Here is a 25,959-nt window from a genome sequence, read left to right as displayed (position 1 = left end):
GGATAGACTTAGTTTATGATTATGCTTAACTACTCTATGGTGTGCTTATGTCATACCAGAAATTATTATCAACATAGAAGAAATGGCAGGTATGTGGTATACATATTTATATATATATATATGGTGTATGCTGTATGTATGTATGTATGTTTGTGTGAATTTATATATATATATATATATATATATATATATATATATATATATAGAGAGAGAGAGAGAGAGAGGGGGGATATATATCTATAAATGGAGTACGTGCATAGTGAGAGTGAGAGAGAAAGTTATGAGAGGGGGAAAGCGTGTGTGAATGAGTGTATAGGATATTGAGAGAGTGAGTGTAAATTGTCTACCTGTGTCCTAATTACAAACAGGAAAGGAAGATGGCGACCACAGGTGAGTTTGAGGAAGTGACATATATATACTGTGTCCTCACAAAACGGGACACTGTTCTTTATCTGATTCCATTTATTATTTCATTTCTTACTTAAAACATTCTGAAGTTATTTATAGAAGGGAGTTCTATCTTTGAGAGCAAGAGATCAAAACTTTTCTACGTTGTATACAGCAGTGTGTCTGGTACGTGTTGTTTCTATGGACTGTCCTATATGAATGACTAACTTTAATGTCGTGTATATTTGAAAGGATTTAGACGGGCTCGCTGAAATTTATATGAGAGAACGATTAGGATGTTGTAATTATAGAACTTTTAGTATAAGTCCGATACATTTGAAACAGAATTCAGAACACGTTGATTCCCAGGAAAAATCAACATGAAAGAGAAGATCAAGAACTGGCCTTCTGAATTAGAGGTGGGGGAACTGTGAACGTATTTTTAACAGCCTCCGTCTGCTCAATCTCATCCAGACAACTTGAAATGACCCAAAACTATGGTAAGAGATAGACGTCCAACATGACGAGATCAGCTTGACCCTATGACTTCACTAGCCTTACACTCAGACACACACACACACTATTCTGTAATGTATTACGGACTTCCCTGTTTGTTTTGAAAGAGCCTCATTTTTCTGATCAGAATGCACACACACACACACACACACACGTAACCTTTTGCGATATACCCAACTACTACGTACACATATACATACACACATTTTTTGACTCTCATAAAATATCACAATATATATATATATGTATGTATGTATGTGTGTGTGTGATCCATCTCAGCAAATGGGACATGGCTGTTGAAGAAGATGATGTGGGTGTATGTATTGGTGGAGCTAGACGACAGTCACCCCCTCCTCCCTACCACAAAACCCGAGCTTTCGCAATTTTTTTTTTTCTCAGCGGATTCCTAGGTTTTCGATGACGGATATTCCGAATATACAAAAGATCGCGTTTTCAAAATTTTAAATCTCCCCCCCCCACCCCGCACGTGGATAAACATGGATGAAATCCCATTTGGGAAGTGTTAAAGTTTTTAGTAGACGTATGACGGAGAATTATTTAATATCGTGTTTGCTTCTATGAGAATCGTTTACCTTTAAAAATATATATATAAGATCGTCATATACAACAGGTGTGTGACTTGTTTCAGCCGTTCATAGAGATTGTTGCGTACGTTCGCGCTTTATTGCTAGGTGGCGAGGGATGTGTGGATCAAATTTAGAGTTTTTCATATAAAATTTGAAATTAATTAATTTTTCGTTTGCATATTGTTAATCTCCGTATTTTCCCACGTAGCTTAAATAAAAGAAAAATTCCGAAAGCTCAGTTTGTGTGTGTGTGTGTTATTTTTTTACTACCCACAAGGGGCTACACACAGAGGGGACAAACAAGGACAGACAAACGGATTAAGTCGATTATATCGACTTCAGTGCGTAACTGGTACCTATTTAATCGACCCCGAAAGGATGAAAGGCAAAGTCGACCTCGGCGGAATTTGAACTCAGAACGTAGCGGCAGACGAAATACGGCTAAGCATTTCGCCCTGCGTGCTAACGATTCTGCCTGCTCGTGTGTGTGTGTGTGTGATCCAACCAAGTGTTTTCAAGTTCAGTTTCACTCTGCGTCTTCTACTTCAACTCCTGATTGATCAAAACTTTGGTTAGATTTGATAGACAAAGTGAAAGAAGCTTGTATGCATGTGTGTGTGTCTGAGTATACACAAATATATGTATATATTTATGTATGTGTGGTTTAAGGACACGAAAATAAAGTTGCTCTTACCACGACTTCCAAACAGGTACCGCAAGCAGATCGTTCAGTTTCCAGCACAATATGTACATACACATACATATATATGTATCTCCGTTACACATACATACATACACACATACATACATACGTACGTACTTACATACATACATTTATATATTTCCAGGGTGTTTGGGATAAAATTGATGATTTTCATGCCCCTCCCCCTTTTTTTTTCCAAGAACAAAGGCACTGGAGAGCACGAGAAAGTTAGCTGACTTGGAGGACTGGAAACCATCTGAATATTGGAAAAGAATCGCTTCTATCATGATGATTTGTACTGGGTTGTCTGTTGCTCAGTCCTCTGTGAACACTGTAAAGGCTGTTAGACAATTTAGTAAAGTGAACTTATTCGTAGCAGATGTTCTTTTGACTTCATTCACACACACCTAACTCGAGCTCAGAATTTACATCCTGAGTTGTTATCTATAGTCGTGAAAATTAAAAGTAATTCAAATTTAATGTGTTCTTGAAACAATAAATTTCTATAGAGATTAGGATTTAAATTTATGAAAAGTTTCCGTCCTACAATATTCTTAAAGGAATGAAAAATTATCCAGCAACTCGGACTAATATGAACAAGCCTGGTAGGTGTAAAAGACTAACTGGCATCTCTTGTCAAGAGTGAAGGTGACAGTCAGATCACTGATGTTTGTTGTGCACTCTATTGTCGTTATTTGATTGCTGCTTTTCTGTGCGTCTGTATGTAAAGATCAATTGTGTTTTGCAGGGTTGCCTTATTTTTACCCTCAACTTAGAAATGGAGAAAGACTTAGTGCAAGATACAAAAAATAAGCCATTTGGGGCTAGAAATATTGCGGAAAAATGTGAAATTCTTTGAGTAGGCATGTGTTATATGTGAAATCTGTGATGAGCCCGAGTGATGAAATATGTGATGAGCTTGAGTGATGAAATCTGTGACGAGCCTGAGTGATGCTGATGAACTGGTGTCACTTCTAATATATATGTGTGTGTGTGTGTGTGGTCATAGGAAAAAATACCTTACTTGGAGACAAGTGAAGGTTGTTAACAAAAAGAATGTCTGGCATACAAATTCTGCCTCAATGAAATCCATCTGACCCATGCAAACATGGAAAAATGGACGTTAAAACAATGATGATGACTGTGATAACGATCATGATGATGATGATAAATTAGAGATATATACTCTGGTCTTTAGACCTCCTCTAACATATGACTTTAGTCTTTCAAATTAGTTACAAATGAGGTCAGTTGAGCTTGTTAATGTATATCTAATTACAATTAGATACAATTTAAGAGAGAGAGAGAGAGAGAGAGAGAGATACTGTTAGTACAGTCATTAACTTATTTGAAAATCTGGAGCTAAGAATCGTAGCCAACGTCTATTGTTAATCCAATTGTGAACAAGGATTTTACCCTTGAACTGACTGGACACATGATTTATTTATATCTTTTGTAAAGAATCTTTCTCATTCTTTTGTTCATTAAAGTTTTTGTAAAGAACCTCCCTCTCTTTCGTGTTCTTTTATGATTTTGTAAATCATTTTTTAAACTCAATCACGACTATTCGAATATTTTTAAGGTAACACTTCAATGTTTGTTACTGTTATTTCAGATATTTAATGCCCCCTATTGCTTTCCTGGCAGAAACGTTAGCATGCTGGGCGAAATGCTTAGCAGTATTTCGTCTGCTGTTACATTCTGTGTTCAAATTCCGCCGAGGTCGACTTTGCCCTTCATCCTTTCGGGGTCGATAAATTAAGTACCAGTTACGCACTGGGGTTGATGTAATCGAATTAATCCCTTTGTCTGTCCTTGTTTGTCCCCTCCATGTTTAGCCCCTTGTGGGCACGTAAAAAACACCTTTTGTAACATATTGATTATATTCAGCAATCTAGAGCACTTTTCTATATCATATATATTTACTACACATACACCTACATATATATATATATATATATATATAATATAATATAGGATAAAATCTTTATAAGAATTTATCAAGTAGTCAGCGTGAAAAAAACCTCATAATGAAAAAAATTCATCATTTTTTTCATAAATATATATAATTTATATAAAGGGCATTAACTGTGTAGTAATGCCTCACGCTTCGAGGGACTAAATAAGTCAAAAACTACCAAAAAATAAGCAACATATTTACCGAAAGCGAGGGAATGCAGCTTTCAAAATTTATCTCTTAAAAACATTTAACTTAACGGTGGTTTACCGTTAAGTTAAATGTTTTTAAGAGATAAATTTTGAAAGCTGCATTCCCTCGCTTTCGGTAAATATGTTGCTTATTTTTTGGTAGTTTTTGACTTATTTAGTCCCTCGAAGCGTGAGGCATTACTACACAGTTAATGCCCTTTATATAAATTATATATATATATATATATATATATATATATATTAGGTTGTTTCCCATGAAATGTCGTATTTGAAAGGTAACAATAAAATGTTTCAGAAGTGTTAGAAAACTGCTTTATTTAATCAAAGTATGATCCATGTTCATTTATGACATTTACCTAACGTTTCTCTCTGTCATATATTCCATCTTTAAAAAGAAATTCATCTTTTGCTGTGATAAATTGTCTGAATGCTTCAATTACCTCTTCTCTATTTAAGAAGGAATTTATTGAGACTGATTTTATACAGCAGCTGGATGCTCTTCCTATCACAAACTTTTGCTTGCTTTCAAGCAAGGTAATATTTCCTCATGACCATGTTTTCACAGAAGATTGGAAATGAATGACACTGACAGTCATTTACAACTATCACATGATATTAAGATAAGGGGACACACACACACACACACACAAACACACACACACACAAACACACACACAAGAGGCTTCTTTCAGTTTCCACCTACTAACTCCATTTGCAAAGCTTTGGCCAGCTCAGGGCTATCTATGAAGACACTTGTTGGGGGATTAAACCGGAAACCACATAGTTGGTTAGTAAACTTTTTAACCACGTAGCCATGTTTCAACTTGTTGTTCCCATGGTGCAAATTGAATCTAGGTGAAAGCCAGGATCCTAACCTCTTTTTTTTTGCTTTTATGTTTTTTTACAGTCTTTGCAATATGATTGATGTTGTTTGCAGAAAGAAACTGACGATGACAATGAGGAAGATGGAGAAGGTGATTTGCTTGAAGTATTTGATTGTGGTGATATGCATCACTCTTCTACCTAAAGTTAATAGCCAAAATGGTGTAAATACAAATGTTATCAGACCTGACGTTTCTGAAAGTGTTACATGTATGTATACATTACTTTGATAGTTACTTTTGTTTTGGTATTAATTTGTTAATTTATACTGATGGTTCATGTAGGGTTTGTGTATTTAAGATTAGATAGTTGATGAGAAGTAAAATAGACACTCAAGGAGAGGTTTACTATCAGGTCATTAAGAATGAAATGTCTGATTTTCTTATGCACCAAGTTTGACGGTCATTAACTCTATTTGACAATTCTATGTCTGACATTACAATTTTATGTCTTACAACATTGAAGAGTTACATCATCACTTTGTTTTACAACATTGAAGAGTTACATCATTACTTTTCAAAATGCAATTCATGGGTTTTCTCTTGTAAATTAATTTTTGTGAACCCATGGATAAATAAAAAAATTTGTGTTGTTTATGAATATGAGTTCCGTTGTGAAACCAATACATCACAGACAGCTTGAAACATCAATGAAGTGTTTGGTGAAGATGTGGCAAACGAGCAGACTGTACATTGATGGTCTGAGAAGTTCCGATCTGGTGATTGGAAAATCAGCCCTGTAGTATACCTGAGACCAAGGTGGATAATGAGGAGCTGGGAACTATAGTGGAAGCGGATACATTTCAAACTATGCGTGAGTTAGCAGCAAGGTTTGATGTTTCGATTCCAACTGTACTGGACTATCTGAAACAAATCAGCAAGGTAAAGAAGCTGGACAAGTGGGTACCATGCCAACTGAATGAGTATCAAATGGCATGTCGTCTTGAAACTTGCAGTGCTTTGCTGTTATAGCTTAAAAGCGAACCATTTTTACATCATATTGTTATGTGCGTTGAAAAATGGTTTCTTTTCAACAATAGCAAGTGCTCTGCTATATAGTGACTTATATGAATACTTTGACTTCAATGATTCTGCATGCCACTTCTCTCCAGGGGCACTGTACTACTGGTAATATGTTGTTAATGTGCTGGCTTTAAATTTCCCTTAAATATCCCTTGGAAAGGGATCCTCTGCTGATGTTGGGAGATATGTACCCAGCTATACTGACTAATAATTTACCATACTGATATGAAAAAGGTATAAACTCCACCACAGTAACTTAACTCTCTACCACATCAACATGAAGAGGCAGGCTGTTGTTACTTAACTCTAGGTGTGCTCTAATCAAGCAGACCTATGATTAATAGCATTCCAGCCCTCCTGTTTTTTTCCTACAGTATAGCCCCCTTCTCTTGTAAAAGTTGGTCCTTGTGAATTGTTACAAAGAAATTGATATTTTCATTTAATTTTGTTCACTTTATGGAGAACCCAGGATCCCATTATCTAGCATATTATTTTTAAAATAGTTGGTTCTATTTCCAGAAGATCATGCAACCATGCAGAGGCTCCTGTACTCCAGTATGCTAACATAGTACTCCACCATACTGACATGTATTCAATCATACTGCTTAACTGGTTTTCTTCATATACTTTATACAAAGGTGAAGAGTGGTATGTCTATGATCTTATCAGATGTGAGAATCACAGAACCCCATACAATAGTTGCTCAAATACCTTTTATGCAGCTGATTCTGATAGTGATAGTACCAATATATTATTGTTATGATGGGTTACTTGATTTTGAAATTAGGGACTAAAACTAGAGTTCACTGTACCCTTCTAATATACCAGAAGAAATATGGTTTTCTCTTAAGAAAGAAATCAGTCTTCTAACCATTTATAAGTTATTGCTTGATTTTTATTTTAATTTTCTATTCCATGCTTATAAATTCATATTTATTAAATTTCAGATTATTTAGACAAAAGCCAAGATTGTAATGGTAATATCCAAGAAGTGTCCAACCAAGTCATCATAACTGCTCCAGGTGGAGCAAATGGCAACTCAGTGCCTCTCTCCTGTACCATTACTTTACGTACTTTTACTGTGAAGCCCACTATATTTCAGCTAAATATTCAGACAGTAGACTTAGAATGTTCAATGAACTTCTACATTTTTGATGGGACTGAAGAACAATCACAATTGGTAAGTTCTAATGCTTTCAAATTGAATTATTCCAGCTAATACACCTTATAACCATTTTTTTCTCTTTTGACAAAAAATAATTGATGTTAATTATAATACAGTGTATGTTCTAACTAATCTGTGCATGAAAACATAATAAGCATCATGAATTGAGAGAGTGAATGACTCATAAATCTTCCTTAAGATGATTTGAATTCAAAATATCAGTCATTGATTAGATGCTCTTGTTAATTTGTGTTTTAATCCAAAATAATTTTCATAACAAGACTAAATATATTTATACAGAAAATTGACAGTGGTGTGATCTCTCTCTCTCTCTCTCTCTCTCTCTCTCTCTCTCTCTCTCTCTCTCTCTCTCTCTCTCCCTCTCCCTCTGGGGGGGGAGAAGGCTGTACCCATGGGCATTACAGACCAGTAAGAGTGGTATAGTTGCTTGTTGTTATCCATGCACTTTCTGTGCCGCTACAGGTTGGGACAGGTCATTTCTGCTCTCCTAGATATATCAGGAATCTTCGTCTTATAATTGTTCCATTGTTGGATTGGTTTCTACAAGTGGATGCTCTTCCTAATGCCATCCACTGTATGTACTGGATGCATTTCTCATGGCATCAGTGCTAGAGAGTTTGTTATGCTTTCAATAAGACTAAAGGATCATCACCATCATACACATAACAGAGTGAACTGGGTGTATTTTATTCTGGCATCAGCACTAGAGAAAATAATGCCAAGAGAGATGGTTAGCAATAGATGGCTAAATGTTGAGAGTGAATGATGCCAAGGGAGTCTATTTTGCCTCCTAGTTGCAAAGACAATCTCAGCTAATTGAAGCTTTTCAGCTACTCTATTACATATATAAAACTCCATGATATGTCTTCTATCTTTTATTTGTTTCAGTTATTAACTGTGGCTATGCTGAAGCACTGCCTTAAAGTGTTTAGCTGAACAAATCAACCCCAGTACATATTTTTAAGCCTCGTACTTATTCAATTGGTTTCTTTTACTGAACTGCTAAGTTACAGGAACAAAAGCAAACCAACACTGGTTGTCAAGCAGGGAACAAATATCACATACAAACACATATATGCACACAGGCTTCATTACGATTTTCACCACATTTCCAGACAAAGAACTGCATGTGCACATGCATCAGCTCACAGTCTCCCACTTCATAGCTATCCATCACACGCGCTAGTGTGGATATGTTCGCAGTCTCCCGCTAGATTATCCTACAGTGGAACTGAACTTGAAATGCTGTGGTTGTGAAGTGAGATCTTTCACCACACAGTCATACCTGTATCTCTACGTAACATATTTTGTTTGTATTTTCAGGAAAGTTACAGCTGTTATACCAAATTAACAGCTCCAGTACAACGGGTCACTACTGGCAACACAGTTTCATTTCGTCTCACTCGACAATCGGATGGAAGTGCTAGATATGCTGTCAGAATTATAGCACAGACTATTACTGGTATGTTGATATTTCATGTCATTGTAGCTGCTGTTTTTGCTGTTTAACCCAAGGTTATCCCTGACTTAGTAGACCTATTATCAAAGGTATTCCAGTCATGACCATCTCATCCTAAGTTTCAGATATAGTATATCATTCAATGTTTTTTTTTTACCTTTTCCAAGATGATAAACTGTAAATTGAGTGAGGTTTACTCGATATTTCTAGCAGGTTGATTAACCATTCGAGGCTACTTCACATTGTTGTTGATGTTGGTGTTGTTTGTGGTGGTGGTGGTGGTGGTGTTTGTAGTGTTAGTGGTGATGTTGTTTGGCATGTTGGTGTTGTGTTAGAGTTGTTGGCGTTCAATGGTTTTTGTGTGTTCTGTAGGTCAGCCTTGATCTAGCAGACTTATCCATCAAAAATATTCCAGTCATCATCTCTTTTATTCAGACTCAGTTTATCCAGATCTACAGTAATCAATGTAGCCTTTTTTATTGTTGTTCTTATTACTGTGCATTCCAGGTTGGTGATGATTTAACAAACCTAAAATCTCATTGAACCATCCCACTTTTATTCAGCATGAACATACCCAGGACAGGACTCACTTATTCAATATGTCTTTCTTGGTTCCTATTTTTCTTTATACCAGATCATCTCTAATCTAATTGACCAATGATCAGAGCTGTTCCTGTCAAGATCATCTCATAGTTTATCTTAGTCAATATTATCCAATAGGTTCTTTTGAAGACAGTAGCATGTGATATGAGGTAGATTTTGCTGTTATTTGTTACAGGCCAAGTTAAGTAATTTGCCCATAAAGCAGCATGGCCTTAAGGTTTCAATTTCACTTTGTTTAGACTATATCTTTATTATCTGTGATCTTTTCATTTAAATCTGCTGTGATGGATTCACTGAAACTATAAATATTGTTAGAGTTTTAAAATGGGTACATGAGCTCCTAGCTTTTCAAACAGGTGGTATTGTACTGACTGAAGTAATCCATTAGGGTGGGTATCAATACTTAGGAATGATGCGACTGAATCTTGAAGCATGTCACAACTACAACAATTGGGTTATGAATTGCTGGGTGATTGGGTTAATGTTTTAGCTTGACATTTTTGTAATAGGAAAATCAGAAGTGTTTGTTTGGTATCCTGTATCTTGTACAGCTGGTTCCACTTTACTTAATGTGAAAGTATTAGTGAGCTTTGCCTTCAAAAGGTTAAATAGTAATGTCCATGCTATTAGATATAGAATAAATCATAAAAGAAAAGGCCTAATCTCTCAAAGAGTATATATACTTTTTATATCTGTTGAAACACAAATATGTTTTATGAAATTTTGAATAATATTTTTGTATCTTGCAAAAATATCTAACTCTGCAAAAGAGGAAAAAAACAAAATTTTTCAAATTGTAAATTTCTAAAACTGAAGATAAAAGGATCCATATAATTCTGAAAATTCTGGAATAATCAATTTGAACATATATAGCTAAAAAAGTATAAATTCTGAAGTATGTCTGCAAGTATCCAACATCTGAGACCTTTTGTTGTGCAAGTCTCGAAATAAAATGATAAACTTCTCACTTGCACACAATTTACACATATTAGTTGGCCAAAGGCCATTTTAGAAGATATTCCAAATGCTATGTAGTGGTACTGAACCTGAATCCACCTGATTGTGGAATGAAACTTTTAACCTCACAGCCAAGCCTACGCATGCACGTGCATGCAAAAACACACACACACACACACACACACACACACACACACACACACACACACACACACACACACACACAAGATTCTTTTCTTTAGGAAGATTCGCAAAGAATGTTGCTTAACAAACCTTTGTTTTTTTTTTCATGTTTCAGACCCTTTGGCTGGAGGTGGTGGAGGTATTGACCATGGAGTGTTGGACCCCGATAAAAGTTATCTCCGAAAGTTTTCAACTGACACCATCATCATCCTAATATCTGTTGCTTATCTCGTAGCCATTTTAATATGTATTATTATTTTAGTTGTACGCTGTGTGAGATCTTCAAGGGAAGAGAAGAAATCGTCGGAACGGCCTCTAGCTTACAATAATTATGGTTTAACGCCTGCCACTTCAGTGAATTCATCAGTTATGAATGTATATGACACTAAACCATCCTCAGATATTAAATCTATGGGTAGAAACAAGTCATTCAAGTCAAGAATGGCCTATTCCACTGAGGACACTGATAGCGTTTTTGAAGGTAATTCCTTTTTTTTTTGTGTGTGTGTCTTTCTTTTAAATGCTTTCTTGTAAATTTATTACTGATGGAATGGTAATGGAATTATTTTTAAGTGAACAGGTTGTAGTTGTCAGCCTCATCAAAGGTGCATGTACAGTACATAGAATTAAATACAAAAGTCAGGAAAGTGAACAATGTATGAATCACGATATACATGTGTACATGCATATGGATGGGACGGGGACATTCAGGTGTAGTGTTGACAAATTTCAGGAAGCATGGAGGTTTTAAAGGATGCGACTAACAACTGATTTAAGTAGCTTGTTCCATACTTCAGCAACTCTGAGTGTGAAAAATTGTTTCTGAAAGTCATGGGAGCTGTGCTGTTTTCTGACTTTGTAGGCATGCCCACGTCTGTTAGACACATGGAATTCAAAAAGGGCTCAAGGTGGTTGTTGGTGTAATGGTTAATAATTTCGTGGGTGTTTACCAAGTCAGTTGCCAGACATTGGGGCTTCACTGTATCTATGCTCAGGGAAGCAAGGTGTTCAGAGTATGGGAGATGCCTGATGGAGGGTATTTGCTTGGTTGCACATCTCTGAACAGTTTTCAGGAGGTCATCTAATCAAACTATTGGACAACTAATCAATCAATCAATCTGTCTATCTGTCTGTCATATTAAATATGTGGGTGTGTGTATATTCATGTATGTATATGTGTGTGTGCATGTGTGTATGTATAGATATGATTATTCCTAAGGATCTTGTTCTTATAAATATTTAATATACAAGTTATAGTGTGTGTGTGTGTGTGTATGTATTTATATCTGTATATGTAGTAAATAAGAAGTATACACTGTAGAATCTCTGATTATATATAATTATATTTGTATTTAACAATATATAATACTGTTGTTGAGAATAATTGTCTGTGAGCAGATTGTAATGTATTTCTTTCTTTTTTTTTTGTTGAAGCAATGCAATCAAACATGAAGGCACAGCTAAATGCAACCTCTTCTCACTCAAGTTCTTACAATAACCCATCCTACCAACGGACACCTCCTACTAAAAGATTGTCTGGTCGAAGAACTGCCTTCCAGAATGATACATCTGCTGCTGTCCCTACATCAAGAGGTCACAGAAGAAACCATGAGACTGCTCTCAAAGAAGTAAACAAACCCATTGAGTCAGTGAAATCATCTGTATCACAACAAATACAGACAGATGTATATGATGATGACGGTGATGTGACGAGTGAAGTTGAGTTGGCTTCAACTGGGATGAACACTGACCCAGAAATGACCGATCATGGTATTCAGTGTGAGGTTGAAACTAGTGATGATATCACCAATTCAGATGAAATTAATGCAATTTCTAAGCAGGCATTTGCATACCTGAAGCAGCACAAACATTTACAAAGCCCTTCATTGTCACATCCACATGGCACAGTGAGTGATGATGAGATGGGGCAGAAGTATGACCATAATCGATACTACTATCCTTCACATGGTCTGCATGGCTCCCCAGCCATGCATCGCTATGCTCAACCTACGGAGCAATATGGCTCTCCTGAACCACACACTCATCATTTTGACCCTGCTTTAAGACAGACGAATATTACTCCGCCCAGTTACATGAGGAGGACCAATGGTTATGGGCCACAAAAAGGCCCTAAGCCACCAGTTCTGACTGACTTGGATGACCGATACATACCAATCTATTCTTATTTAGTAAACCGAGGCTACAAAATTCCTGAATCTGACAAAAATGCTTCTGGAAGCTCAGGAACAGGAACAAGCCATCATTCAGATTTGAGAATGGTCCAGACAGATGATTCCGATTTCTCTGCAAATTTGGATAGTGGTGTTGAACTGATGAGAAGGTGAAATATAAATCTGAACAACAATAAAAATGAGAAGTTGTAAAGTCACTTTATGGACAGCTAAATACACACACACGCACACGCGCTCACATTCATATATATATATTCAAACTTTTGTATATATTATCCAATCATGCACAGGTGCCTTTATTTTATTTGCATACATATCTTTGGACTAGTATTGAACTATCAAATCTCTGTTGTAACATCCACATTCTTATAATCCTGTAGTATATGTGTATATATATATATATATATATATATATATATATATATATATATATGATGTAATATTTTCAATGCTGAGGCTTCTCTCCATCACTTAGTTTACTCTGTGAAATCATATTTTATGTATTGAGTGCTCTTTTCTCTCATTTTGTTAATTTACTTGTGTGTGTGTGTGTATAAATATATATGTGTATGTATGTATATATCTGAATATATATATATATATATATATATATATATATATATATATGTATATAATGATAGAGAACATGGAAACTGGTACATCCTCAAAATTTATTTCCATTTATTTTACAATATCATACAGCATATTTTTGTGGTTATCACAGCCTATATGTGTTTCCACTGCACATAGTATGGGCAGTTGCATATGTAACCAGACATAATTTTCTGCGCAGCTTTGTTCAGGGTCTTTCAACCAGTTTGGCTTGAAGTGAACTGAATTCCAGCATGAGTGACAACTCCTAGTAGTCATAGATGTTAAATACTAACCAATGTGGTTAACCATAATCTGGAACATAACTGAGAGCTACCATAGTATCTGGCTGTATAATATATCCTTCTAAACTCACATTAATATATATATGTATATGGACAGATGTATGTATTTTTACTTGTTTCAGTCATTTGACTGAGGCCATGCTAGAGCACCGCCTTTAGTCGAGCAAATCGACCCCAGGACTTATTCTTTGTAAGCCTACTACTTATTCTATCGGTCTCTTTTGCCGAACCACTAAGTTACAGGGACGTAAACACACCAGCAATGGTTGTCAAGCGACGTTGGGGGGACAAACACAGACACACAAACATATACGCACACATACATACATACATACATACATACATATGACAGGCTTCTTTCAGTTTCCGTCTACCAAGTCCACTCACAAGGCTTTGGTCAGCCCGATGTTATAGTAGAAGACACTTGCCCAAGGTGCCACGCAGTGGGACTGAACCCGGAACCATGCTGTTCGTAAGCAAGCTACTTACCACACAGCCACTCCTATGCCTATAACTAGTACATTTATGTGTACTAGTTATAACATTTCTGCAGTGATGCCTGCAAGGCAGTAATGTCTTGCAATAGAGATCATGTAACTCCAGCTGCAGGCTGAGGTGCTATATATGTTCAAATTGATTATTCCAGAATTTTCAGAATTATATGGATCCTTTTATCTTCAATATTAGAGGCTTACCATTTGAAAAATTTTGTTTTTTTCTCTTTTGCAGAGTTAGGTTTTTTGCATAACTGCAGTCACAATTTCTTTTTTATATATTCACTTATGTATGTGTGTGTACATGTATGGTTTTTTTTTATATTTGTCATGTATGTGTATCATTTCTTTTCTTCTCAGGCAAATCCTCATAATCTTACCCTTATTTTTCAAAAAATGATTATATTGTTAATAAGATCCTTGTATTCAGTTTTATCCAATCAAAGCTTGATATGATATTCAAATATCTCCACTGCATGTCTATTATATACCGCCTCAATATTCCATTTTTCATAATGATGTGAAGATATGGGAAAGAGAAATTCAGAGCAATGCTGTATAAAGTTTTGGCTTTCAAGAAAATGTGTGTGTGTGTGTGTGTGTGCGTGTGCGTGTGTGTGTGTGTGTAATGTAATGTAATGTAATGTAATGTAATGAAAGTTTGGATTTGGTGAAATCTTGACATATTCCTTGGGCAGCACTCAGATGCTGTACTAGAACCGTGACTACCTCTTTTCAGCTGAGAATGAGGGACTCCAGCCATTTAAGAAGAACATATATATATCTTATATATTAAAAGGCAAGTTGTCTGTCTGTGTGTTGTGTGAATGACTTCTACTCCTACAATTTTCAACTGAATATCACCAAATTTAACATGTGTGCTCTCTTTGACTTAGGATGCTTTTTTCTTATAATTTTTACCTCAAAATTCTGTACCCCAACATAGACTATTCTCAATTCGCCTAGAATTTGAACCCACCATGTCTATGCAATGGTATGGAATATAAGTAATGCATGTTCCCAGTTTGGAGAAAATCATTTGAAAAATATGGGTGTTATAATCTTTTGCACACACACACAGAGACAGAACGAGATTTATATTATAGATATATATGTAACGTCTGCATTATATACATACATACATATATATATATAAATAACATCTATATTACATATATATATATATAATATATCTGTTATGTGTTTATATATAACTTCTATATTATTCATATATATAAAACATCTATATTATGTGCATATATAGAACATCTATATTATGTGTATATATATATATAACATCTATATTATGTGTATATATATAACATCTATATTATGTATACATATATAACATCTATATTATGAGTATATATATAACATCTATATTATGTGTATATACATAACATCTGTATTATGTGTGTGTATGTATACATATATATATATATATATATATATATATATATATATATATATATATATATATATATATAATTATTACAAATTAAAAGGGTAAAGGTTTATCAATTTATTAATTTATTAACTTCGGATTAACTTCGGAATGGTTAGTTTTCATTGTTTTTTCTTCTTGTTTTTGCCTTTGTGAGTTACAAGTAATGCTATCTGTTGGAGTCTCAGCTTTTTTAGCTGCTATTTCTGAACTTCGGTATGTGGTGAAGCAGATATTTGCTGATCCCTTAATTATGTTTATAAATGTATATATATATATATATATATATATATATAGACGGTTTAGATATAGATTCAAGGCTTGAATATGGTACTTATGTGTAGGCACCCGAATATCGCATCCCAAAGGGATAGGTGATTAAAATAAAAAAATAAGCACCACGGATTTCAAAGGTGATTGCAGTACGCACGTTTCATGCTACTTCAATTTATTTAAGTAATGCGAGCATTACCTTAAATGCAATATGAAGAGCAATCTTCAGCTGCACGAAAAATGCAGAAAAAATGCAGATATATATATATATATATATATATATATATATATATATATATATAACATCTATATCATATGTATATATATATATACATATATATATATATATATATATATATATATATATATATATATATATATATATATATATATATATATAAAACCTTTGTATTATATTTATATATACATATAATATTTATATTATATATATATATATATATAAAACATCTATATTATGTGTATATATATAACATCTATATTATGTGTATATATATATATATATAACATCTATATTATGTGTGCATATATACATATATATGTGTGTGTGTGTGTGTGTGTGTTTATATAATCTACATTATATATATCTTTGTCTATATACTCTACTGCTCTATAACTTAGCGTATGCTTCTCTTTTGGATTTCTAAGTTACTGATGCTATATATATCTATATATATATATATATATACACACACAGAGGGATGCAAATGTAGGTATACAGTAAGTACCACATCAATGTTATAATGCTGAATTCATTGAAATTATTAGCGCATTAAATTAGTTAGCCTCGTTTTTTATATTTTCAGTGTCATTAATCATAATAACATGTTTATCATCATAACTATAATAATACTTTTATGGTAACTTTGTATTGTTTTGATAAAAATAAATGTGTATGGTACATGTTTTCGTTTCTTATAACTGCATACCTACTTTTGCACTACCCTGTGCATATGCATATATATATATATATATATTTGTATAAAGACAGAAAAGGATAAAGAGACCAATGGCAAAGTTAGAATTATATTTTATGTATAAAGTCTTACAGCTGTTTCAGGGAAAATCCAATGTATCCCTTCATCGGAGACGGTAATAGTAGATGTTATAATCCTTTCTTCTACTATTACCGTCTTCGATGAAGGGATACATTGGATTTTCCCTGAAACAGCTGTAAGACTTTATACATAAAATATAATTCTAATTTTACCATTGGTCTCTTTATCCTTTTCTTTCTTTATACATACACACGCTAATACACGACCTATGTTATATTCCCCACTCATGTTGATACAACGACAGGGGCATAACTAGTCGGTATACAGCACTTACTCGGTATTGCCTGTATCTTTAGGGTTTGGTTGACTACAATACCCTTCATAACCTTTATATATATATATATATATATATACTTGAAAGAGGGAGTGAGAGAGAATGCTAATTTCAGTAGTATATAAACAAACTAATCTCTATATATAATAATGGATAATGCTTGATCTCAGCGGGAAAGGATTTGAAATTAAAAAGTGTGATGTACAGAAGATGATACAGTAATTTACTTAGTCTGATACCAGACTCTCATGGTCTTGATGTTTTGATTATGTTTAGAAAAAATGTTATTTTAATACTAAATCTACATATGATGTAATAAAAATTATTTTGATATCACATTTATCTAATAAATATTTTGATACTGAGCCTGTGTACCTTTTATTTCTTTATCCTTTTTTTTTACCTGTTTCATGTATTGGACTATAAAGCACTGCCTTTAACCCTTCAGCATTCGGATTACTCTGTCACATGTAATACTTATTTATTTACTTTGTTTTGAATTAATCATGTATTATCTCTTAGCTTCGAGATTTCAATGATGCGATTGTTTATTTTGTAGAATGATGTTGTAAGGTAGGTGTGAGAGGCTGGATCTGGCTGGTTTGACCATAAAATGGGTTGAATATTTGGGCTGGATATGGCCGGTTTAAATGCTAAAGGGTTAAAGGGTTTAGTGGAACAAAGCAACCCAAGTACTAATTTTTTTTCAAGTCTGATACTTATTCTATTTGTCTTTTATGCTGAGCTGCTAACTTATGGGGATGTAAACAAACTGACAAGCAGTGGAAGGGGGAAAATAACAAACACAAAGGTATACACACCTGCCTATCTGCATACATACATACATGTGATAGTCTGATCTATATATATATATATATATATATATATATATATATATATATATAAATTAATATAAACAGCCAGGTGCAATATATATATATATATATATACATACACATGAGGTGCATTCAAAAGGTATCTGATTTTATTATTTCACTGCCAAAGCTAATGCTGCATGGGCAAAATCCCTTGGGTTGGGAGTGGCACCAACCCTTGTTTGCATGTGTGAAAATTTTCACACTGCTAGGCTGAGTCAGTTCCTGGTATTAGTTTTGGCAGGAAAAAGTAAAATTGGATACTTTTTGAATGCACCTCGTTTGCATATGTACAGATATATATATACTCACACCCATCTCACTGTATCAACCAAGCTATCAGATGTTGCTATACTCCACTGGTTACAATATGCTTCTTCAGTTTCAGTCTACCAAATTCACTCACAAGGCATTGGTCAGGTCAGGGATATAGTAGAAGGCACTTGCCCAAAGTGCTGTACTGTGGTATTGAACCTGAAACCATGTGGTTGCAAAGCAAGCTTCTTAACTACACAGCCATGCCTGTGTCTATCACCAGTGTATTAGATAATTCTGTTTTTTCTTTAACAACCATCTTCTTTCTTTATCGTTGTGGTGGTTGTGGTGTTAACGGAAGGACAGCAGCAACGTCAGTCATCTGTAACTCACATGGTACAGACAATGATATAGTCAAGTAAAGATGCTCTGAATTAATGTTTTTAGCTGTGCTTTCACATCTTTTTTAGTAAGATGTGACTGCCCTTAAAATAAGGTACTTGAAATATTGTTGGATTCCATTATAAAACATGAAATACTCTGCACAGAAACTGTATCATTTATTAGTAATGTGTCGATCTTTTAGAAGATAAGGAGAGAGTTTCATTACTACACTGTGCAGATCAAGTGACCACAGAGAACTTCATTTGCTTGTTTATTATGATCATGATCATTATCATTACGATCATCATGATCATCATTATCATTATCATCTATTTGTCTTCCACTTTTCCATGCTTGCATGGGTCAGACAAGAAATAGAGGCAGAATTTTCTACAGTTTGATGTCCTTCCTGTTGCTACTCCTCACTTGTTTTCAAGCAAGGTAATATTTCCCCATGGTTGGACATGGAAGAGTGGTAATGAAGGGTAGCACTTGCATGATGGTGATGTTTGTTTTTGACTATCGTGTGATGTCTAGATAAGGCAACACAAACACTTATTTACACATACACCAATACTCACACACACACATGACAGGCTTTGTTCAGTTTTCATCTGCCAAATCCACTCACAAGGCTTTGGTCTGCCTGGGGCTACAGAAAAAGACACCTGCCCAAGGTTCTACTAGTAGGATTGAACCTGAAACCACATGACTGGTAAGCAACATCTTAACCACACATTCATAGCTGTTCTTATATAGTTTATATTTTTAAAATGATAAAATAGTATTTTTAGTGTTCTTTACCACAAAAAGGCATCTTTACTCTTAAGTGTTTAAACCAGCCATATCTGGTCCAAATATTCCACTTGTTTTATTTTCAAACTACCAAATCTGACCTCTCACACATACTCTACAATGTCATCCTAAAAATAATCACATCATCAAAACCTCAAAGCTACAAGATAATGCATGATTAGTTCAAAGCAATGTGAATAAATAAGTATTACATTTGACTGAGTAATCTGAATGCTACAGGGTTAAATGTTCTGTGGATATGTTTGTTCATTAGACTGAATTCTGTAACTGAGTTAACTAATTCATTAGACTGAATTCTGTAACTGAGTTAGCTAATCCATTAGACTGAATTCTGTAACTGAGTTAGCTAATTCATTAGACTGAATTCTGTAACTGAGTTAGCTAATTCATACCATTATGACATAAATTACTATTTGACAGTCGCATAAGGTCATGACAACTGTTGCTATTCAGATGTCTGTTATATTAAAATATAAAAGACAAAACTTACATGTATCATATCTCAGATATTAATTATGGGACAACCTGACAGGATGATTAACTTGCTATCAGTAGATCTGTGTAAGTAGTAGCAATAATTATTGCAAGTCGAGTAGAATATCTTAAAACAACCAGTGATCAGTCAAGTAATTCTATCTTTTCCTGACTGACAAAGTTAACCCTGTGATGTCTAAGTTAATATGCACAAAAACATTTTTGGACTATTTCTTTTTATTTAAGGGTAAGAAGTATGTTTGATGTAAGAAATTAAATTTTCTCACAAATATACAATACATACATACATACATGCATACATATAGACCAGGGGTTTTCAAACTGTGGTCCGTGGACCACAGGGGGTCCGTAGACAGCAAATACTTTTTATGGGCAATTTGATTTTATATATGTTTTTTAATCAAAATCTTTTAATTGACAATAAACCTATTTGTTAAATACTGTTAAATAAATAAATGTAAAGATATATGTTATTTAAAGCAAATATTTATGTATAAATTTCATAAGCGTTTATAAGGGGGTCCCTAAGGTAAAGCCTGAAATTCAAAGGGGTCTGCAAGTCAAAAAGTTTGAAAACCCTGATATAGACAGACAGGCACAAGTATAATTGTGTGGTAAGAAGTTTGCTTCCTAACCACATGGTTTTGGGTGCAATCCCACTGTATTCCATAAGTCGAGTGGTTTATAAGGTAATGATTTATTGGATTGTAAAATTTAGGTTTTAACTTGAAGCATATTTGGCAGTCATATTCGATTTTTCAATTATCTACGTGAGGGTACTAATCCATTTAGTTCTTATTAAGCCTTGATCTGCTGCCCCACTTGTCTATTTGATACTATCTCATCTCCTTATTTTCCCTCTCTTATTCACTGCGTCGAACCATCCATCATATTTTCTTGCTAGCAAACATGTAACTGCCACTAGTGTGTTTCTCTTATCACATTGTTTGAATAACAAAGTTTTTCATAAGATCTGTTGGTATCTGATGTACCTCCCCATTTACTCTCCTATGCTGTCTCCCATCACTCCCATCTCCATTAGGATATTTTCTTCTTTGACACTCATCACCCTCTTACTATCCCTATTTTGACAATCTATCACTTGTGCTCTTCCTCACCACCTAAAATTACCACTCCCCTATATACTGCTAGTGACTACTTTCACTTAGATCACTTATTACTGACATGTATCACTTGCTCTCTTACCTGCAAAGAACAGCAATCTGTCTCTCATTACATCATGCTATTACTACCTCTCTCATCACATTCTGACTCCACTGCATCTCTTGATTACTCTTTTAACACTGTCTCTCCTTTCTCTGTCTTCCTCCACATTGTCACAATAATTGCTCTGTTTCTTGATTTATACTCTCTCTTTTTCTACCTCTCACCTAACTTCTTTTCTGCAATCATCCTCTCTTTCTCTCTTCTACCCACTCTATTGGTCATATTACTATGAATGAACAGAGACAATGCAGAGCTGTGAGTATTTCTTTTGTCTTACAGGGTACATGGCAACTTTAATGGTGTTGGTGCCATGATAAAATGTATGTAGTACACACTGTAAAGTGGCTGGTCAAAGAGCGGTGATGTAAAGGGAAGAGAACTCTTTAATCTTGTCTTGTTAAAGATATGACAACCCCTCAAGTGTTGATAAAATTCCCCCACTACACTCTGTAAAGTAGTTGGTGTTAGGAACGATATCCAGCTGTAGAAGCCATACTAAAAGAAAGGGCACAAGCGAAACATGGTATCAGTCATGTTTAAGGGGGCTGCAGCTCTGAGTAAAAACTGACCTGAATGTAACAACTTGTCCATGTGAAATAAAATGTGTCCATTCCATGTTTGTGTATGCATTATGTTATGAACACTGGTGTTTTTATCTAAGGCTGTTTCAAGTGTATATATTAATTTAATTCTGGTTAGTTTTCCAACATACAGTAAATAATTTTGTTTTTGAAATATTGGATCTTGGAGTACATCACATAAAGCTATAAATGATGGCATGTAAATATTGGGTTGAAAATCCCTTTTGGATAGAAATACATTACATAAAGCTATTATATATAGCTCTATGCGATATACTATGAATCAAATTTTCCAAAAAAGAATTATTTCACATTCTCTTGGAATTTAATAAAACTCTTATTCATCATGATCATCATCATTATCGTTTAACGTCTGCCTTCCATGCTAGCATGGGTGGGATGGTTTCACAAGAGCTGGCCAGGCAGAAGCCTGCACCAGACTTCTGTGACTGTTTTGGCAGGGTTTTTACAGCTGGATGCCCTTCCTAACACCAACCACTCAGCAGAGTGGACTTGGTGCTTTTTAAGTGGCGCAAGCACAGGCGAGGTCAGTTTTGGCAAGGTTTTTACAGCTGGATGCCCTTCCAAACACCAACTGCTTTACAGTGTGGACTAGGTACTTTTAAGTGGCACCTGCACTGACAGGGTCACCAAGTAGTTGCAAGACACACAAAAAAAAAGAAAAAATTTCAAGAGGGGAAGGAACATTGGAGGAGTAGATCATGTGTTGAATGATGAAAGGTTATAGTGAGACAGAGAGACAGAAACAGGTGTCTTGCTGTAGAGGAAGTACACGGTTACTTGGCTGGAGAGAGAGATCAGGAACGAAGACAAAAACAGGTGCACTACCACAAAGGAAATACATGGTTACCCAACCTGAGAGAAGTGCAAGAGATGGATATATATATATATATATATATATATGTAACAATTAGAAAATGGAGGATAATATGCTGAACCCAACTACTTGCAGACGGTGCATCCCATTGAATTCATTAATTTAATTCATAGCAAAAGTGACAAAAAAAGGAAGAAAAGAAGAAGAAAGAAAGAACCAAAGCACAGGTGTCTATGGCAGACCATGTTATTTTGCCAACATGGTCTACATATAGAAGTACAAAGTACATAAGGAATTAGAGGATGAACAGAAGTTTAATCTTACAGCTGTTTCGGCCCAGTTTTAGCAAGCCCCATTCCATCTGAATATTCCCTTCAGGAGCGACCACCGGACGACATTCCAAAATGGGGCCACATGCCCGAACCCCCAGACCTCCCCAGAGACCCACAAAGGGCCTCACACAAATGCAGAGCAAGAGGCAAAAACAGAGGCGTGGTAGAGACCAGAAGAAAAACAACAGCAAAAACAAGACAGAAAAAAAAAAAAAAAAAAAACTAAAATCAAAATATAAATAAAAATAAAAACAAAAACAAAAACAAGGGTACAGCAGGAAAAAAAAATAATAACAACAATAAAGAACACATAAATGAAGGCACAGTATGTGGGGCATGCATAAATATAAAAAAGACATATGTCAAAAAACCCCCAAAAATACAAGGCACCCAAAAAGCCCACAAACATTATAGATAGGTCGCCATAGGCACTCCAACGCATATCCACACGCGTGGGCCCGTGTGCACAGCCCCACTCGGACGCCCCCCCCCCACCCCCATGTGTGCATACACAAGCCTCTATAAGCAAACATTCTACCACACATGCCGCCCGTGGCACCAGCCCCACTAGCCGCATCTAGAAAGCTGTAAGTGTTTTTCAGAAAGGAAGTCTTGCCGAGTGTGTGTGTGTCATCTCTGCATACATTGGAAGGCTCTATGTAGAAGCCCACTCTATACAAGTTATTAATGTTCCAGCAGCAATAACAGTGATGGTGACGATGACGGTGACAACAACAACAACAACAACAATAATATGCCAGACCTTCAAACTTAGCAGTGTAAGATATCCCGTTGCCTCCTCCAACGGCCCCACCATTCTGCTGCTAATGGGGGAGGGTTAATTACTACCGTTAACTTCCTCCTTCCAATTGGGCAACTATTGTTTTAAACTGCCTACGCTTAGCTACGGTTGGATAGCCACTGGCCGGTCAAGATGCTAGCCTGCCAGCGCACCCCCCCACACACACATGTGCTATGTATATCCCCCTGTACTCACGCTCATGCGTGCGTGTATGTATATACATATGTATGCGCGCAGCCACACATCTCTTAATTCTACTATATATTCACGGTGAGGGGGTAAAGTTCCCAATGTAATGGCAATAGAGTTAAATTGGTAGATTTTCAAGAAGACTACATGCCGATAGCCACAACAGTAACAATGAGGATAAATACATTCTCATCTATACATATCCAGATATACATCCTTATACACATTATGTCCCCTCACATATACCCATACTTATTCATACATACACAACTGTATGGCCAACTATCATTACATCCGTATGTACACAACTTGCTAAAACTGGGCCGAAACAGCTGTAAGATTAAACTTCTGTTCATCCTCTAATTCCTTATGTACTTTGTACTTCTATATGTAGACCATGTTGGCAAAATAACATGGTCTGCCATAGACACCTGTGCTTTGGTTCTTTCTTTCTTCTTCTTTTCTTCCTTTTTTTGTCACTTTTGCTATGAATTAAATTAATGAATTCAACGGGATACACCGTCTGCAAGTAGTTGGGTTCAGCATATTATCCTCCATTTTCTAATTGTTACACAAATTTTGGGTAAAACCTCCACTTTTACCCGCTCCCATTGATTGCACCTAGTATAACACTAGTGTAGCAATAATTGGGTACCCTCCCAGCAGTATACTGGATAGATACTATCCCTTAGTGGGTTGAACCCCCAACCCCTAACTCTCTCACATTATATATATGTATATATATATATATATATATATATATATATATATATATAAAGAGAGAGAGAGAGAGAGAGAGAGAGAAACAGCAGGGTAAAGATGGTGGCAAAATGCTGGGTATACTCACAAGGGATGGGGATCAGAATACAAATGGGATTGTTAAGTAAAGGAAAAGAGAGATTTATTACATCCACAAAATTAGAAAATGTTTTGTTCATCAATTTCTATTTCAGAACAAGAATTTTTGGCTTGACTTAAAATGTCTAAGGTAGATGTGACTGATGAAACCAAATCAGGTCAAAACATTGTTTCTGGTGATTCACTGCTGTTTCCAGCTAAGTCCTATGTTTTTAACACAAATATTCACTTTCCTTTGATGATGGTGGTATCCATATAAAATTTTTGAAACATCAATCAATGATGTCTGCTGTTCGCTAATGAAACTTCAATTAATGATGTCCACTGTTTAAGGGTTAAGGGTCACCTAGCTCGTAGATGCTGAGACTTTCAATTTGTATCCCTAACAGCATTAAAGGTATGTTCAATAAAATGTTGGGAAGAGTAAAGATACCTAACAACTTGGGAAAGTAGCAACATGACATGTTTTGAAATAAAGGTCAGTTTTGACTCTGTCATCATTGTTCATGTTTATTATCTTACTGACATGATCAGAGTCCGTTTTAACCATGCAGTGTTGTTTATTCTTATTGAAACAAAGATTGTTGAGCAACTCAAGGAAGGAAGTTCATCTACTTCAGATTAATGAATCTATTATTCTGATCTCCACTGAGTTTGAGGAGATATTCTAAGATTATTCATAAGATATTGTGAAGTGAGTAAAGTTATTTATCAAGACCTGGACTGTTAAAAACTTAGTTTGTCGATAGAATCAAACATTTTTTTACAATTCAAGTCGTGTTTATTAAGGCAACGTAACTAGCAGAAAATATCAACTCTATTTCTTCCTTGTTTGGAGGATCTGTTCAATTTGGAAGTTATTTAGTATCATTGCATGTACAACCAATGCACCAAAAAATATCAGCGATACATAAAATCAAAGTTTTAATATCATGGGATTTTTATGAACTAAAAGTCATTATGATCTCGAAAGTCCAACAGAATATCAATCAGAGCAATAAACC

General features: G+C 35.1%; 1 protein-coding gene across 1 annotated transcript; it reads left to right on the top strand.

The window, feature by feature from the left end:
• Nucleotides 1-265: 265 nt before the first annotated feature.
• Nucleotides 266-15,675, top strand: LOC106871060 (uncharacterized). Its single transcript, XM_052967930.2, has 6 exons — nt 266-390; nt 5,270-5,454; nt 7,214-7,446; nt 8,776-8,914; nt 10,770-11,135; nt 12,089-15,675. The coding sequence occupies exons 2-6, from the start codon at nt 5,280-5,282 to the stop codon at nt 12,997-12,999; spliced, it is 1,824 nt and encodes a 607-aa protein (XP_052823890.2). The 5' UTR covers nt 266-390; nt 5,270-5,279; the 3' UTR covers nt 13,000-15,675.
• Nucleotides 15,676-25,959: the final 10,284 nt, after the last annotated feature.

This window comes from Octopus bimaculoides, chromosome 5 (assembly GCF_046866305.1).
Source record: "Octopus bimaculoides isolate indiv1 chromosome 5, ASM4686630v1, whole genome shotgun sequence".
In the NCBI taxonomy this organism is placed as follows: domain Eukaryota; kingdom Metazoa; phylum Mollusca; class Cephalopoda; order Octopoda; family Octopodidae; genus Octopus; species Octopus bimaculoides.
The sequence above is the reverse complement of the archived record's forward strand: the minus strand, read 5'-3'. Positions and strand labels throughout refer to the sequence as shown.